Below are 20,343 nucleotides of genomic sequence, written 5' to 3'. Positions count from 1 at the left end.
GAATTTGCTTCCGCAAATTTTTTGTTCTTCCCTCGCCGGGATTCGAACCCATGCTACTGAGATATCGTGACACCAAATCGCCTTCACTGTAGCAGTCCCGCTAGACCACACGACCAACTGGGCTTCATAATAAAGCTTTCGGTGGACGTGTGTTACCTTTCCTCGTCAGTTTTAATCTAGCGGCGTACTACAGTACATGATATATAAGGCATGGAGATGTATATATATATAGTTATGGCTATTGTTATATTATAGTTCGTTTCTGTGTGCGTTACATTTTAATGTTGTGTTTCTGTTGTGCCGTAGTTCTCCTCTTATATTTGATGCGTTTCCCTAAGTTTTAGTTTGTAACCCGGATTAGTTTTTTTCTCAATCAATTTATGAATTTCGAACTGCGGTATACTAATGTTGCCTTTATCTAATCTGTAATCATAGGTATTTACCGAATGCAATTCGACGGCACCAATTCTAATGATTCATTCAATTCGTTATTCCAAAATACATCTATTATGAATTGCATTTGTGTGATTCTTTATTAAACACCATGGTTATTCAACAATCAGTAATTTCTGATTTTCTATGTGGTAGTGTTTTTTTTTTATTTATTTCAAAATATACCCAATGTTTACTGAATACGTGTATATCTGTTATGGTTGTTTTTTGAAAGAATATTAAATTATATTATTTTTTATATTATATGTTTTAGGTGCACCATATTTGTTCAACTACACAATTCCCCAGAGCCAGTTAAATTGAACAGGGATGAACCAACTATAATATTTGACTACTTTAATTGGTTTGAGCCCAGTTTACATCGATATATAAATGATAAAGGACCACGTCCTTCGGCAGAGGTTATGATCAGCTTTGGTCAAAAGTGGTGTGGAGGGGAAACTGAATTCAGAAATAATCTAATATGGTCAAAAATCTACCTGGAACAGGCTTATCAGCAACTGTGTAAGGTATGGAATTCAACAGTTATTTGTTATATGTTTGTTTCAAGGGACGTAACTCAACTTATTATACTCCTTACAATTCCACGCATTTGATTTTATTTGGTTTATATACCAAATTGTCTAGCGTTTAACCTTCGGTGAGTGATTAGGAAACTTGATCACATGATTTAAGCTCCAGTTTACTTTGTCATTTTTAAATTTGAAGACACTGATTCTCAAAATAGAAAAAGGGAAACTTCATTTAATGTGGGCTTGGTGTTGTTGTTGCACATTATTTCTTATTTTCACCTATTCAATGTACGGGTTGGAGTATGGCTTTTGTTTGTTTGACTGAATCACTAACATTCCAAAACAAAATGGTTAAAGAGTTAGTCAGTCGCAATCATTCATTGTTCTCATAACTCTTTTTATTATTGTAGATTAATATCTACCTTATTAGCAATAACAGTCGTAAACAATACTAAATTCATATTTAAAGACAACTAGATTATGAAAATGATTTGTTATAATTATCTAATTGAAGGAACTTTTTTTCTTCTATTTTACAGGTAACCTGCACCAGTCCACTGTCTCCAAATATTGAAATATCAAGATCAGATAACATTGATCAATTTTTGCGGCACAGACAAGAAGCTGTGAAACAATTAAATGGTTATACATAAAGTTTTTGTATCACAAAACAGAAAAAAAATAGAAATGTAATTGGTTAATTCACAACAGATAAAATGTCATCATTTTTGTACAGTAGATTAATAATTGTACATGTTTTAATTTCATACTTGATTAAGTGGATTTATATTAAATATAGACATACAGTAGCATTCTATACCAGGTACCTTTAAATAAAAATTGCAAATTTTACGAAATAAAGATAGTTGAAATATAATAAAGACAGTTGGAACATTAATGATGATCATTTAGGATTTTAGCTGATGCTTCGGGTTCTATTTCTTCAAATGCTTATATGTTTTAAGTTTTTAACTTTCCTTTATTTATGTTTTGTCTTTTATTTACCTAATAAACGTGATGTGGCATGGAAGATTAAGTATATATCACATATATTACATTTGCCCATATAGTTATTACCCACAAATGTTTATAACGGAATGTACAAAAAAATAGTTTAATTGTTAAGTTCTTAAAACTTTTGAGAAGCTCAAAAATGATATTTGTTTCGCCTGGCAGAGATAAACAAACTATATGAAATTACCATAGTACACAGTATTTTCAGATGTATTTATCAATTATAACTGCAATTTGGTTGGATAATGAATTGATAAAGTTGATATTCCGAAACTTGTCATCTGTTTTACCTTTGTAGTATAATTTTTTTTTAACATACTTCATATCTTTGACCTGTTATTTTCATATATATTTGGAATGAATGAGTATTGATAGAACATTATTTGTATGTCGAATTTTATTTAACATCATATTTTATTTCTTGTATGTTTATTTTTGTTGTGATTGAATATTGAATTATGTGATTTAAATTATTTACTTTTTTATATTTTTTCGTTTTAATCAATAATATTTTGTGTTTGATTATATGTGTATTGGTTGAAGATTGATATATGTGTGTTACACATGTATCAATTTATATAATGATCATATACATTTGGATTTTTTTAATATAAAAGCTTTATAAAATCCCATTTATTAAAACAAATTGGGTAATGTTGAAGGATATATATACGATTGAAAAAAATTGAAAATAAATACAAGTGTCAAAATTCGGGCGCAAGTACGGAGTTTATCAGTGTTTACGGTTGTATTTTAATGCAAGTCATTAACACCAACATACCTACATGTCCTAAACTTTTTTTATATCAATGTGCAAGTCATGTTTTAGTTCACTTTAACGGTATGTTGATCCCGATCGAAGTTTGATAATAAAACTTCCGCTGCTACTAATGAGTTCGCTTCCGATTTATTTCAATGCTGTTAAGATTTGCCTTTTTGTTTTGAAAGTCATGTCACTATTGTCTAACTTTGTTTATCAAGTTATAGATAAATACTAAAGCTGATCTGAATTTCAGTTATTTCAGATAATTTTATATGTTTTGTTAAATATCAGATATAAAAACAATAAAGTATGTGAGAATTTAATGTGTACTTTATTGAGTTGAACAAAGGTTTTGCATTGTAAAGATAAATGAATTTATCATCTAAAAATAAGAAGATGTGATGTAATTGCCAATCAGACAACTATCCACCAAAGATCAAATGAATTAGAAGATATTGATATAGGTCACCATACGGTCTTCAGCAATGAATCAAAACCAAAACCGCAAAGTAACTATAAAAGGTTCCGAAATGACAAATATAAATCAATTCAATGGAGAAAACTAATGGCCTGATTTATGTTCAAAAGAAGTAACAAAAAAATAGTATAATATACATTAACAAACGACAACCACTGAATTTGATGCTCCTGACTTTAAAAAAACACATTAAAAAGTGTCAGGGTAAAACGTATAACGCGCGCTTAATCATACCCTTAAATTATTGGACAGAGGTCTAAAACCATGCAAAAAAGCAAATAACACATGTTAGATTAGTTGCGGCCGTAGCGCACTGCTGGTTTTTCCTTCATTTAATGTTGATATCGATCTTCTACCCGATATTTATTTTTCAATCAATTTGTTTCTTCGTGCAAGCGATTGCCGAAAGCGTATATTATAACTTGTAAATTTGTACTGTTTATTCATGATGTATAATGTTTGTTCTGTTATCTGCAAAATTATTTGTTTTCGGCTTCTGTTCTCCATGGTCCAAGTTAATCATATTCAAAACCACCTATTCCAGACTTAATTAGTCTGCAAAAAGTATCTCAAAAGTTTCCATGCTTACAATGAAATCACTCTTTTCTGTTTAAATGATTACTAGCGTAAAAGTACTTCTTTTAAGTAATTACTGAAAAAAGAACGGTCTAATTCCGTGTATTATTACTATTTAAAGGTTTGAACAATTGGTTATATGCTTTTGTGTTTTCACAATTACATAACGAGTTAAAAGCATATTTGTCCGGGAAATGAATTGAGTTTTCCTCAACAGTACATTAACAAATTGAAGTCATCAAGATTGTGCAGATAAACATTTCCGTAACAAAGTTCAAGGTTAATTCATTATAACCGTTTTCACATTTATATACCACTGTGAGTGTTCTACGAAATATGAAAGTAGTGAAGTGTACACAATAAAACTGTTATGTCATGCAAGAGGAAATAGCAGATATGATCACCATTGGTCTTTCCAGATTAATATTATTATGGAATATTGCGAGTACTTTATGGATCAGAATCTTGTGTTTTTTTGTAGTTGTTAAGTTTGGTTGTTTGTTTTGGGGTATTTTATGCTACATTTGCATGTGCCGATCTAAAAACCGAGGAAAACACAACAACTACAAGAGTAAGGCCCTTTCCAACTGAATGTCTTCATATGTTGTGTTATATACACATCTTATCACCACTGTCATACTAGCTCTATATATTAGGGAAGGTTTTAGAGTTCACTTACATTTTTAATTCTAAATTCAGTAGTCTTTAATTCAGTGATTGGCGTTTTTTGCTGCCTGGCATATTGGTTTATTGATTACTATTATAACATATATACGGACAACACATGTCGATTTGCAAGACCCATCGGACCTGTTTCTCAAACAATCTTTTATTATATACTTGACTTAAATGAATAAATCGAAAATAAACTGACAACGCCATGGCTGAAAATGAAAAGGACAAACAGACAAACAATAGTACACATGACACAACATAGAAAACCAAAGAATAAACAACACGAACCCCACCAAAATCTAGGGTGATCTCGAGTGCTGCGGAAGGGTAAGCTGATCCTGATCCACATGTGGCACCCGTCGTGTTGTTTATGAGATAACAAATCCAGTTAATAGTCTAATTCGGTAAACATTTTGTATCAGCACAGCCTAAAACAACTTTGATACACAAACAAATGATTTTTGCTAACTGAATACATTAAACTAAAACATAAAACGGGTTATATTGCGAAAAGCAACCTCGGATAGGGCCTTCCTTTTAAATCAGCATAGTAGCCGATCCATTGTTATAAAATACGAATACACTCCATACTTAAAGTTCTTGATAACAGGAAAGTTCGTCAGTAATGAAAACATGAACAACTAATCAAAAGTAGACAAAAGAACCAAAACAGTTTATAGTTATTTTTAAAAGAAAAGGAAATATTTGTAGTACAGAGTTATTTATATTATAAATAAACAAAAAGCGATCAAATTGTATAGCTTCTGGGTAGATCGGACTCTCGGGAACCTGACTTTAAAATTTAGGTTCTATTTACCGATAATGCTTTTGTGAAATATATTTCATGTAAATAAGTATGACATGGAATGCGTTGGTAACGTATCTTACCGAAAACAAGTATATAACCTTAGTAAATAAATGCATCAGTAGTATACCGCAGTTAATTCAAGACAGATTGAGAGAAAACAAATTCGGGTTACAAACTAAAATCTAGGAAAACACAACAAGTACAAGAGGAAAACAAAGGAACGACAGGAAAACTGACGTGCATCAAAAACAAGCGCCAACATACATAGAAACGAACTATTTGATAACAACCGAAATATTTCTAAAATATCCTGATTTGGTACAGGATATTTAAAAAAAATGGTGGGGTAAACCTGGTTGAATGGTTAGCCAAACCTCCCGGGTTATGACAATGGTAAGAAATAGAACTATGTCCAGTGCACGATGTTTTGTCGATATTGTCAACATCGCAATGTCAACTTTATAGTGTCGTTATTGTGTTTACATTGTATCCTATCAATATGTTCTATACCTTTCTGTTTACATCGTTCACATCGTATACATCGGGATGTTGACAATATCGTGTCGACATCGTGTTTATATTGTATATATATAGACTCTATAGCTTTCTGTTTACATCGTTCAAATCGTATGCATCGCGATGTTGACAATAACGTGCCAACACCGTGTTTATATTGTATATATATATAAAGTCTATACCTTTCTGTTTACATCGTTCACATCGTATACATCGCGATGTTGACAATATTGTGTCAACATCGTGTATATATAGAGTCTATACCTTTCTGTTTACATCGTTCACATCGTATACATCGCGATGTTGACAATATCGTGTCAACATCGTTTTTATATTGTATTAAATATATATAAAGTATATACGTTTCTGTTTACATCGTTCACATCGTATACATCGCGATGTTGACAATATTGTGTCAACATCGTATTTATATTGTATATATAGAGTCTATACCTTTCTGTTTACATCGTTCACATCGTATACATCGCGATGTTGACAATATTGTGTCAACATCGTATTTATATTGTATATATAGAGTCTATACCTTTCTGTTTACATCGTTCACAACGTATTCATCGCGATGTTGACAATATTGTATCAACATCGTGTTTATATTGTATATATATATATATATATATATATATATATATATATATATATATATATATATATATATATATATATATATATATATAAGTCTATACCTTTCTGTTTACATCGTTCACATCGTATACATCGCGATGTTGACAATATTATGTCAACATCGTGTATATATATAGAGTCTATACCTTTCTGTTTACATCGTTCACATCGTATACATCGCGATGTTGACAATATCGTGTCAACATCGTGTTTATATTGTATCTATAAATATAAAGTCTATACCTTTCTGTTTACATCGTTCACATCGTATACATCGCGATGTTGACAATATTGTGTCAACATCGTGTTTATATTGTATATATAGTGTCTACACCTTTCTGTATACATCGTTCACATCGTATACATCGTAATGTTAACAATATAGTGTCAACATCTTGTTGTTATATATACATTTTTTACATGGTTAAGCAGTTAGTTATATAGTTAAAACTGTTTTCCATTTTTCATGTCGGCGTCTTTTATTGTTAATTATGCCATATAAACTTTGCTCAATGTTAAAGGCCATACGGTTATCTATAGATGTGCCAGTTAGTATGTATGTACTGGAAATTTTAATTATTTGCAATCATACCACTTCTTTTTTTATAAATACCTTTCTGTTTAAATTGTTCACATAACAATGCTAACAATATTGTGGCAAAATCGTGTTTATATTTTATATTGAGTCTATGGTACGTATATAAACGTTAAACTAACTGCATTTGTTTGCACCTGTCCTTAGTCAGGAATCTGTCGTTCAGTAGTTGTCGTTTGTTGAATTGTTCATACGTGTTTCTGGTTTCATGTTTTTTTTTACATTAGACCTTTATTTTTCCTGTTCAAATAGTTTAACACTAGTGTTTTTTGTACTTTTCATATATTGCTACTCAATAAAAACCAAAACTCCGTATTAATGTCAAACCTATAGGGGTTTACTTATAGAAGATGTAACTTAAATAAAAAGTTGTCTCATTTGAACTTATACCGCATCTTCTTATATGTATACATCGCTATGTTAACGATGTCAACGATGTAAACAATATATCAGAGTTCAAACAATGTTAACAAAGTTGACTAGATATCGGTTTAATATTGTGTACATCGCGATGTTAACGATGTCAACGATGTAAACAATATATAAGAGTTTAAACAATGTCAACGATGTTCACACGACATCGTTTTAACCTTGTAAACATCACGATGTTAACGATGTCAACGATGTAAACAACATATAAAAGTTCAAACAATGTCAACAATGTTGACACGACATCGTGTTTACATTGTATACATCGCTATGTTAACGATGTCAACGATGTAAACAATATATAAGGGATCAAACAATGTAAACGATGTTGACACGACATCGTGTTAACATTGTAAACATCGCGACGTTAACGATGTCAACGATGTAAACAATATATAAGAGTTCAAACAATGTCAACGTTGTTGACACGACATCGTGTTTACATTGTATACATCGCAATGTTAACGATGTCAACGATGTAAACAATATATAAGGTTTCAAACAATGTAAACGATGTTAACACAACATCGTTTTAACATTGTATACATCGCGATGTCACCGATGTATACATTATATAAGGGTTCAAACAATGTAAACAATGTTGACACTATATCGTGTTAACATTGTAGATATCGCGATGTCGACAATATTGAATAAACATCCTTCACTGGACATGAATAAAGAAATATAGCTAAAATGACAACACTACATGACAGAAATACAGCGCAGAACATTCACCAAAAGAAACTCACAAACAAATAATATTATAGTTGACACAACATGCAAACCGCAGAACAACAACAAATATATTCCATCAATGATAGACACAACATATCAGAAACAGTGACACGCTTATGTAACTAACATGCAATCTCGAACTTTATACAATTGTTTCCACTAAAGTAGTAAACCAAGCTATTTCAACGAATAATTCAGTAAAAAAAATACTACAATGAGAAAAGTTTGGTAAAATCATAGATAAATCAATTAGTATCAAATTGAGGAAAAAAAGTTTGATAAGTTTGATAAGTGTGGTATAATCATAGACAATCAATAAGTATCAAATTGAGAAAAAAAATTGACAAGTTTGATAAGTTTGGTAAAATCATAGATAAATCAACTAGTCTGAAATTGAGAAAAAAGTTTAATAAATTTAATCAAAATATAGCCAAATCTAGACAAATGAATTAGTATCAAATTGAGGTGTTTTGAGTGCTCATTGTTGTATTTTCGCGTCCTTGAACCAATAAAGCAACATACGTAGTAGTCAATTGTTAATACTCAAATGTAACATAATGGAAGGGAAAAGGGGTTCTGGTTTTCTTAACTTTATACACTAGTACATATAATTGCGGTCAATTGGAAAAATTCTCACACACGATTTCCGTCCTGTTAAACAGATTCCGACACTTATGTCAAGTACAGTATGACTATTTCAGTAGTTTCCAAGTGACCGTACTTGTGCTAAAAGTACACTGACTCATCTTAAACGGGAGATTAATTTATTGAATAATCCTTGATTTCTATATATATATATATAAGCAACAGTAGTATACCGATGTTCAAAACTCATAAATCGAAAGACAAAAACAAATTCGGGTCACAAACCAAAACCGAGGGAAACGCAATATATATATTGGTTCACGAGCTAACAAAAAATAGAAAAGATAAACTATTTTCTTTTGTTACCTGTTCTGACATTGGACATTTTTCAAACTAAGTTTTACTGTGCATATGCTTTGATCAAATAAGTTTTATTGTCATGACACATTTACAGTATATTTTTGCCAATACAAATATAATCAAACAATAACAACAAAATAAAAACAAAACAGTATAAAAAGAACAAGATATAAATTTACAATAATACAATATTAATAACCATGTTATAAAGAGACCTCTGCCTCTCATAAACAATGATAAATGTTGTTTATTTTTATTCAACCAGAAACAACTGCAAAATGTTTTGACTTTTTTTAATTATTAACTTTTCTAGATATATATCAGTTGTTTCTGGTTGAATATATATATAATAAAAAGGATACATGAAAAATAAATCTTTCAACTATCGTTTGACAGAGTATTACTAGTCACTCATGATTTTGTTTACAAATTTAGTATGAGTATATATGTGTAAATATGTGCAAACTGAACACGAAAAAATAAACAAATAAAAAGGAACAAAACAAAAAAAGTTAAAGACAACTAAGATAAAAGAGAGGCAAAAGGTACCAACATGACATTTAAACTCATAAGTCGATAATAACTGACAACGGCATGCCCAAATACGAAAAAGACTAAATGACAAACAAAAGTATACAAAAACCAACAAATAAAACTAAATACTCTGTGTAATATCCGGTGCTCCGGAAGGGTAAGCAGATCCTGCTTTACATGTGGTGATGAGTTTAATTTCGGTAGGTCACATAAAAGGAGACGGAATATGAGTGTCGTCATTTTGTGGAATATATATTCAATATCGGTCTAACAAGATAAGTTAAGTACACCATGATAAATTTGTGTATACCATATTTAGCAAGTATATCTGAATCATTGTTTTATTGATTAGTATTATTTGAACCGTCAGGATAATGTCATCAAGTCAGAAAAATGGCCATTGTTATATTATAGACTATAGTTCGTTTCTGTGTGTGTTACATTTTAGTGTTGTGTTTCTGTTGTGTCGTATTTCTCCTATTATATTTTATGTGTTTCCCTCAGTTTTAGTTTGTATCCCGGATTTGTATGTTTTTTTCTCAATTGATTTATGAATTTCGAACAGCGGTATGCTACTGTTGCCTTTATTTAACTGATATTTTACATTACAAAAATTGCGACATTTTATCAAAATATTAGACAGTAACCTTAATGCAACCGTGAGACCTTTTTTCCAGGACGGAAATATGCAAATTTTGACTGCAAGATTTTTCCTGATGATTACAAAGGGTCACTTTTTCATGTAAAACCCGCTTACACGGCAATAGATAGTACATGTCAGGATCGTATTAGTAATTCCACTTCCATACATTGTTACACGAATAATTGGAAGCACTGAAAAACCCAAAGTATCAATCAAATTTAAAAATTCATCTGATATGATGCCATATAAGACCACCATATCGTAGAAATAGATATTTACGTATAATTGGAAGCACTGAAAAACCCAAAGTCTCAATTAACTTTGAATATTCCATATAAGACCACCATATCGTAGAAATAGACACACTTATATGTGTCTTTTTACACAATAACCTTCCTGTTATGTATAATGATACCTGACTGACATACATTTATTAAGTGCACAATGCACACGTCATAAATGGTCGTTATAAATATGTGTCAAGGTATTCACAAATTCCGTCCTCATTTATGACTTCTTGATTTCCTAAATTCACATGGTTTCTCAGAAGATCTCAAAGGATAAAAAATCCAAGTTTATTATTCAAAGACAAAAATTTTAAAGTTTAATATTCGAAGAAAAAACACTTTCTTGTTTTTTAATGTTAGTAATCATGTTAATTTTAAATTGCGAAAGATTGAATTTCATTCGTACGTAATGACACGAAGTAGAAATCGACTTAAATGTACTATAAATATCGGTCATATTTTTATCTTTGATCCAGGCTGGGGGTCCAGGTAAATATTTTTCAATTGTTAAGGGAGAAAACTTAGATATAGCTAAAAATGTTATTTGTACTGATAATCGGAACAAATTTTATAAACTAGTAATAAATAAGAACATGTGATATGCGTGTCAATGAGACAACTCTACATCCAAGTCACAATGTACATGAGTAACAATTAAGATCAAAGTACGACCTTCAACGCGGAGTTCACAACGAAGAGCAAGCTAAACCGGGCCTAAAATTACTAGTGTAAAACAATTAAATAGGAAAACCAACGGTATTATCTATATAAAAAACGGGAAACGACAATCACTGAACAACAGGCCCCTGAAGATATATTTAATTCTATACGGCACGTGGAAAATCGTCAGCCTGTGAACCTTGTTACTTATTTCATTCGCTTGCTACGAAGTCTCATATAAACTTCATATAATTTTATAAAATTATCTGTCCTACATTCATGAATAATGAAATTAATTTATATAAATTTAATGGTGATTGCTGGAAAATGCTTTAGTTAACTACATCTCATTATTTTCGATATTTACTTCTTTTGAACGCATGTCTTGTACAAATAAGGAGATGTGGTATGATTACCAATGAGACGTTAAAGCTCAAATGAAGTGAATTTAAGCAATAAAAGACAACCTTACGGCTTTCAAAATTGACAAAAATTCTATTATTCCGTTGTTTCAACTGATAGTTGATGTAAAATTGAGAATGGAAATGGGGAATGTGTCAAAGAGACAACAACCCGACCATAGAAAAAACAACAGCAGAAGGTCACCAACAGGTCTTCAATTTAGCGAGACATTCCCGCACCCGGAGGCGTCCTTCAGCTGGCCCCTAAACAAAAATATACTAGTTCAGTGATAATGAACACCATACTTATTTCCGAATTGTACACAAGAAACTAAAATTAAAAAAATACAAGACTAACAAAGGCCTTTTCCTCGGTTTTGGTTTTGACCAGGATTTGTTTCCGCTAAATCAATTAATGACTAAGTATTGAACCGCTAAATACCACTTTTGCCTTTATGTGTAGTCAGTTTTAAAAGATCACGAGATGAAAATGTGAAACAGTTCAAACAAGAAAACTTAGGGCTAAATTTATGACAATACAATTTACGTAAAATAAATATGACAGACATGAACATATGACATCCTCTGAATTACAGGCAGCATACATTGGACAATTTCATAAACAATGTAGCGGGTGTGAACATGTTTGTGAGCAGTTATGTTTGCTTAGCTCTCTAATGTTTTGTAAGTTGTAGGGTTTTTTTTTTGGAACTTCAAGGACAATGTAATTATAACACCTGAACCAACGCGTTCTAGAATCCTGATTATCACGGTAAAATCTAGAACTCTCAAAAGAAAAAATGCTTTTGTTAAGTTTAAAATGAAAAATTTATGATATTGAAAGCTTGTGTGTCTGATGTCAAAATTACTCATCGAAGTTTTTTATATAATACAAATAGAATCTAAGTTAATAATTTCTACCTAGGGAGATTTGAAGAAAAGTGCATGTGTAGTAAACACAGGTACTTGTCTTAATATTTAAAAATATATAGGGAAAAAATTCTGAGCCAAGTGCATGTGGTCATTATTAAAGCACGTCTACTTACATCTATCTGAGATGTGCATAACTTTTTATTTATATATTTATAAAATTCTTTTTGATTATTAGCATTTATAACGAATACCCTCATACATTAATCTTAAAACATACATTGAATTATCATTAAAATACATTATTTTTTTAGAAAGTAGACGTGAGCTGTTTCATATTAACTGAAATAAATTTTAGGCAATATATTACTGAGGTGGGAGATTTTGTGCATGGTACCCTTGCCAAGTTCAAGTTTTTTAAAATCTGATATTTTCTAGAGTGGCGTTATTTTTCATCCATGTGTCAAAATAACTTCCACAAGACACAAGGGCCATCAAAATTAAGTCATTTAATTTAGTCAAATAACGAAAGCCAACAACATGATCAGAACTATGAAATTTAATCAATAGTCAAGAAAGTAATACACAGAAAACTTCAGAGAAGTCTTAGCACCACGATCTTCCATCAAAAAGCTTGCATTAGCCCGGAAGGTCAAACAGGTTCTGTTGTCTTCAAACATGATGTTTATCGCAAGAGAAATCATCATGATGTTTATTGCAAGAGAAACAATAAAACAGTTTATAAAAAAAATATACTGATGGTTTGATATTATTTGTAAGTAAGTCCTTATATTCAAGTATAGGTGGTATATATATGAAACAATTATACTCTGTTTTAGGTTCAGGCTTTCAAAACACTAGGTGTTATTTTTTTATTGTAAGTACCCTCTATTACCTTTGTGAAACAATTATCTGTTATTTATAAGACTAAATTTGTACACCAAAGTTCATAAATCTGGGATTCGACATTGACATATAAACTTTCGATCAGATAAGATAGGTTCTTAACACATAAATTAAGTAGATACAATGAATGGGTTCAAATTCATGATAAAGTCGACCATATATTATAGGAACAGCCAAACTATTTGATTAAAACAGAGAGACGACACCAAAAGTGGGCAATAAAAAAAAAAATATGAGTCGAAGAAAAACAGATAATTTCATAGACTGGTTCATAGCCCTTTATCTGTTTGGCTCTTACATATTTATATATCAAGAGTGTCTCATACACCCGTATGTTGCTAGGGTGAGGACTAGCCTAATAACACCAAAAGAATGACGAAAAAATAAAAATGTCTACAAAACACATCACAGATAATTAGAAAAAAATAATAATGGTTTATTATATTTCGACGATGAATGTTTAAGAAAGTATAAACCCATAAAAAAGTACACAAACGAGACGAATAAAAAAATTAAAAACCTGTGATGTATACACACAGAGAATAATTTTGAGCGATTTCGCTCCAATATTCAACTGCTAAGATGTGAACAAAAAGATGAAGCGTATCTATCAACGAGACAGCAACACTCAGTCACAAACGCATTATATAATAACATACATGATGCATATCAACAATATATAGGTGTCTGGATTATAAGGTAAGCCCTAAATCTTAGGAGTCTAAAATGTGAATAATTTAACAGTTACAAAACTTTACATTTTTGAAATACTAATGCAGTTCAACCTCATGAATAGGCGAGTCTTTTTTTGTATACGACACGCGCGTCAGATTGCGCAAATAAATTTTTTCAATCTTGGTATCAATGATGAATTTATTTAACACAGAATAATTATTAAAAACGTTTCGAACATGCGACTAGCATACGAACATGTGGGTTGGCTTATAGTTATCAAAGGTACTATGATTATAATTAAATACGCCAGACGCGCGTTTCGTCTAAATAAGACTCATAATGTGCCAAATACGGCTAAGGTAATCTATTCCTGGGATAAGAAAATTCTTAGTTTTTTCAAAAATTCAAAGTTTTGTAACAAGAAATTTATAAAAATGATCATATAATTGATATTCATGTCAACACCGAAGTGCTGACTACTGGGCTGATGATACCCCTCGAGGACGAAACGTCCACCAGCAATGGCATCGACATAGTGGTGTAAATAGTTATCACAGGTACCAGGATTATAATTTAATACGCCAGACATGCGTTTCGTGTTCATAAGACTCATCAGTGAAGCTCAGATAAAAAAAAGTTATAACGCCAATGTACACCACATATTTTATCAAAGTACGCTCGCGACATAAGCTTGGAAAGTCAAAAATGTATAATGTGTAAGATTTTGAATCCATCTTCATTTAATAGCCCAAACATTAATAAGATCAACTTTGGCTTAGAAGTTGCAATTATTATTAATTCTAGCACCAAGTACACATTTTTATACACAAAATGTGTAATCTGAATCGTGCCGAGAGACCTGATAATAAATAATTAAGCATCGACATCCAGTGTTAATAAAACAACATTTGATAAGTGTGCACACAAATTCAATACGTATTGATCAATATCCTTCATCTGGTATACCCATGATAAAATGTTTGGATAAAAAAATATCAGACTAGCAGCAGAACTGATAGTAAAACAAAACAAAAGATATATGAATTTATGCGTTTATTCTAGACTAGGATATAGCAGAAATCCAGCAAATGCACAGTATGGTCCATCAAGAATGCTACCAGTGTCATGAAATCCGCGATCAACTTTCACCCATACTCGGTCTCCTTTTTCCAGCTCTACTATTGCGATGTTAGATCCAAATCCAAAATGGGTTTCATCACCAGCATACACGTCTTGAATTGATATGCCATTTCTTATTATTTGGGCTTCTATGTACTTTGATTGCAACGAAAGGAAATTGACAATAAAGACATAAAATCACGTAGTTGGACTTTGAAACACACCTAAATTGCCATCAAATGAGTTTGCCAGGTTTAAATTGACATCGTTAAACTTAATGACCTCGTTGTCATTTAAACCTATGTATCCTCGTACTTTTGCCAGGAAAGCCACGTTAGTTGCTGGAAAAACAAGTTCAAAAATATTTAACTAATAATGTCTTGCTTGTTATAATTAGCACAACTCATGAATTCGGGTGTGATTAACATAAAATGTTAATCAATGCACATTCAGTTTATTTCTTTACAGTTTTTTTTTTTTTAATTCAACTGTTGAATATTTAGTTTACAAAGACTTTGTTAACAGTTAAAAGATTATACATGTATGAATACTCAATTGAAAGTTTATGTTGCCCTAGCTGTTGACTTTTTATAAATTCACAATGTATCTCTAAAATCTATAATTGAAAACAAAAACTTACGATTGGGAATAGTAATTCGCTTGTTAGGAAAAGTGTCGTTTCCATGTTTGGCATCATTGTAATAAACATTTGAAATCTTCTTGAATTTTTTATTGTCCTTCTTCAGAAAACTAATCGTGTTTTTAAATTCTTTGTTTTCAGTTTCTAAGGACGACACCTTTTCTTTGAGCATCGCATTATCATTTCTAAGATCCAACATAAGTGTTTCAAGTGCATTCATTCTTTCAAGCAAATTATCATTTCCGTCTGACCTGCAAAAAAATACAAATAAAAGTATAATAACGACATAACTCATTTCCATTTCTTTAATATCGAACTGTATCTTCCATAAGATCAGTTCAATCGAACTTTTGAACTTTTTGATAAGGATGACTATGTTTGACACTAACAAGTGTCATGTACGTGTTTGTCACTGATACACATTTCTCAAACGTTGTTGTGACGGATCTATAGTATGTCTTACAGAGGAACAACACTAGATATGTCTCCTGTTGGGTTTTTTTTTTTTGGTTGAAAATGCGAATTTTAAAAAAATCTTAAAAATGAAACGAATTTTCCAGTAATGACATGATGCTCATCGTATAGAAAAGTAATACAATAAAAATAACTTTTTTCTATCGATTAATTACCAATTAGGAAAAATAATTCAGATATAAATATGGCCGCCATTACGTGACTACATTACACCGAGCATATATTCAAACAGGGTTTTGAAATTTCATTGATAAATATTTGTTTTTTGGGACATAGTTTAACCTTTTTGTAGTATTTACTTGCATAAGAGGTATTTCCTAACTACTCCTACAGTGATCTATGTGCTCTTATGCTCAATCTTGTGTATTTCAAAATAACATTTTTCATCTTCGGGTCATCACATTTATCAATGTTTATCAATAACGGTTTCATTTAGCAAGTCTTCACATTTTCGAAAGAAATACATGACAGTTCTGGCCAGTATTGCTAAATAAATATTTATTTATTCTGAATAACACGCATAGCGGGTTATTTTAAAGTGTGCACCACATTTTTTATGTTATTTCGAATAGACAGAACAAATTTTACAGTATGATTTAATTCTAGATTCCAGAGTAAATCATGAAAAAAACGTGGATAACGTCACGTTCACATGACATCAGAAGCCGTGTTACATCCAAAATTAAATTATTCCGATATTTCATTAGTTTTTCCAACTGCTTCAGAAGGTTGTTTATTTGTCCATATAGAGGGTGGTGATTATAAAGTAGGTCATTTTGAAGCTTTGAGAAGTCATGTGATTTCCAAAGATCCAGAATACTAGGATGTGCCTGTCTCCTCTACCTCATCGAGTACACCATCTGATTCATGACTTTGCTAGGTTTCATTCAATATGGTCAGGGATGACGCATACTTTACTGTGTCAAGACTTAAAAACGTTGAAAATAGCTGACATTAATGAATATGATGCAGATAATCATTGAAGAAAAAAATCCGGTAACAAACAAGTTGGCTTTATTCCTCTTTCTTTGTATAAGTAATTTAGAGTCAATGATTATGAGCTCTCCAGGAAAGTATGCTCCTACATGTTATAAGTCGTTTTGTTAAAGAGTAAAATCTGTTTGAGCTAAATTTTGGTTTAGTCCTAGGGTTATGTCCATTGACTTTTGCTCATTTGACCATTTTTAGAAGCTGTAAGTGACTACCTCAGTGATAATGGTAATGCTTTTAATAAGTAGACTTCTCAATTTTTCAGCCGGACTCAAGCCTAAATGATGAGTTTATTTAAAACCACTAGGTCGATTACACTGCTGGTGGTGTTTTTGTTCGCCGAGGGTATCACCAGCCCTGTAGTCAGCACTTTTGTGTTCACATGAATTATCATTGATATTGTCATACTTTAAATGAATTGTTTAGAAAACTTTAAATTTTTGAAAACTAAGGCTTTTCTTTTCCAGGACTAGATTATCTTTAATCTGTAATTGTCAAGACTTTTAGGAATTTGGGGTCCTAAATCCTCTTGAACATTATTTGGAATTTTTTTTCATTCGAGCGTCACTAATGAGTCTGGCGCAAAATGCAAAATTTAAATCATGGTATCTATGATGAGTTTATTCGAAACTTCTTTTCATGGGTATTTCGAACATTTTTTCATGCTGCTCACAAGGAAGCTATTAAACCAAGAGTTCAAATGGTGAAGTTGAAATCATCCCTTCGTAAAGGAGCAGGTTCAGTAAGACCCCTTTTAGGCCCCAAAATATAGCAGTTTTACAAAATTGTTAAAATGTATACTTTTAGTTATTTATTGAACAGGAGAATGCTTCTGCTAAATAAATATGGGCTGTCTTTGACAAAACGATGCACAGATATCGGGTACTAGCATCATTAAATCATGCTAAATTACTGAAATCTTCACAATTTTAGCATTTTAGTTATATTTTAGACGGTTTCCGTCTTAAATGAAAGTGGCCGCATTCGTGTTCATTCTTAATATTAAAATGTAAGTTGTATTTGATGATAATACATAACATAAATAAAGGTTGAGGATGAACACGGATGCGGCCACTTTTATTTTTGACAAAAAACATCTGAAAAGTGACAATTTTTGGCATATTTGATAGATTTTTCATATTTAAGCTAGAATCGAGGCGTTTTTAATGAGTAAATCAGTTAAAACCGTTAAAATACTTATTGAATCAACTAAAATAGACACTTAATTGTTTAAAAAGTGTCTAAAATCTTTCGTCAGATGAACTTGAAATTTGGAGTTGGTTGACCGTTATGGAATAACCGTTTCACTGATGATATCGGATATGTTCCTTACGTCGTAACTATAATCCTCTTCCCTTTCATGAATGAACCTACCTAATTATACTATTTACCGGATTTGTTATAAAATGAGCAACACGACGGGTGCCACATGTGGAGCAAGATCTGCTTACCCTTCTGGAGCACCTGAGATCATCCCCAGTTTTTGGTGGGGTCTGTGTTGCTTATTCTTTATTTTTCTATGTTGTGTCAGGTGTACTATTGTTTGTCTGTTTGTCTTTTTTCATATTTATCCATGGCGTTGTCAGTTTATTTTCGATTTATGACTTTGACTGTCCCTCTGGTATCTTTCGCCCCTCTTTTACAATCACTCCATACACCAACTATAGTTGACCTATTCATTAGAATATCTGCGACGCTGAATTGAACATACAACGTTAGATAACCTTGAAAACTAATCCATGCAATAAGGTCGAGGTCAGGTGAACCATGTCCGGCTAAAATGTAGACCTTGAAAGGATCATACATAGCAAATAAAGTCATTCTCATAATGTGTAACAAGCAGTCGCGGTATCATGACATTTATGGCAATATCACTGGAAAGTACAGACGGAAACTTTGTTATATTATAAAGGCATGTGTGTACAAGTTATAAAACATCAAGTTCTTCTTCTCTCTGAAATACAAAGCGTTATGGTGGCTGGGTGTTACCTTTCCTCGTCAGTTTTATTCGAGCGTCGTAACACAGTACATGATATATAAAACATGAGAATGAATTTTTTACAGATCAAGACTACTCGACCACCTAGACTCTTGGATCCATGCGCCATTTCTAACTAGCACAGCCTAAGTGGTCCAGTGGTCTGGCGCATCGGGTACAGTGCAAGGCGATTTGGTGCCACGATATCTCAGTAGCATGAGTTCGAATCCCATCCATGGAAGAACAACAAAATTGTTCTGGAGATTTACTTATCTAACTTTGTTGGGATGTTATTTAGAATTATATATATATATATTCATATCTACTCTAAATATCAGCACATCAATTCTTAATATGCACATTAGCGGAAATAAATTTGTGTTCTTCCTTCGCCAATTTTGCAGATTGTGCTGATATTAAGAGTAGCTATGACTATAAAATGAGTTTTCATCCTAGTATCACTTTCACTGGTAATCAAATAATTCCTGGCATAAATCATGTAAACAAACCAGGGGCGTTTCCAGGATTTTAATTGATTAAAATGTAGGATAAAGAAGAAATCCAGAAAATGTGCACTATGGCCCATTAAATCATCAAAGATGTCGTGATATTTGTCGTGAACTATGACCCATACTCTATCTCCTTGCATCAATTCGACTATCACCATATTAGATCCGGTGCCATAACCCGTAGTTGTTTTTGTTCCTGCACGCACATGTTGGATCCATGCGCCATTTCTAACGATCACAGCCTCAATCGCCTTTGGGGCATAAGTGAGAAAATGTACGAAAAATACATAGTAGCCAGGTGAAGGACTCTTGAATACACCTGTGCTTCCATCGTAGGCACTTGCAAGGTTTGTGTTGACAGTTTGGAAGTGAAGATCTTCATTATCATGTACACTAATTTTTCCTGCAATGTTGGCATGGAAGGCAACATTTACAGCTGAAAAAAGTCGTTTTGTAAAAGTTAGATAAAAGCATTGATCTTAATTATTTTTTTGATTCGTTTCAGTAATTCAT

At 31.8% G+C, this 20,343-nt stretch overlaps 1 protein-coding gene and 1 long non-coding RNA gene across 7 annotated transcripts in view; one reads left to right on the top strand and one right to left on the bottom strand.

The window, feature by feature from the left end:
* LOC139523998 (interferon regulatory factor 8-like) overlaps positions 1-3,065 on the top strand; it is a 61,233-nt gene extending 58,168 nt beyond the window's left edge. For all 6 annotated transcript variants that reach the window (XM_071318501.1, XM_071318503.1, XM_071318504.1 and 3 more), the window contains 2 exons: positions 707-962; positions 1,505-3,065. In XM_071318501.1, the coding sequence (XP_071174602.1) occupies positions 707-962; positions 1,505-1,618 (370 nt within the window). In that variant the 3' untranslated portion in view covers positions 1,619-3,065. The remainder of the gene's footprint in view (positions 1-706; positions 963-1,504) is intronic.
* Positions 3,066-15,158: 12,093 nt separating this feature from the next.
* LOC139522453 (uncharacterized) lies at positions 15,159-16,207 on the bottom strand. The gene is made up of 2 exons (XR_011664435.1): positions 15,880-16,207; positions 15,159-15,580 (listed from the first exon to the last, which is right to left on the bottom strand). It is a non-coding gene; the product is annotated as an uncharacterized lncRNA (long non-coding RNA).
* Positions 16,208-20,343: the final 4,136 nt, after the last annotated feature.

This window comes from Mytilus edulis, chromosome 5 (assembly GCF_963676685.1).
Source record: "Mytilus edulis chromosome 5, xbMytEdul2.2, whole genome shotgun sequence".
In the NCBI taxonomy this organism is placed as follows: domain Eukaryota; kingdom Metazoa; phylum Mollusca; class Bivalvia; order Mytilida; family Mytilidae; genus Mytilus; species Mytilus edulis.
Note: the sequence above shows the minus strand (reverse complement) of the source record. Positions and strands in the feature narration are given on the sequence as shown.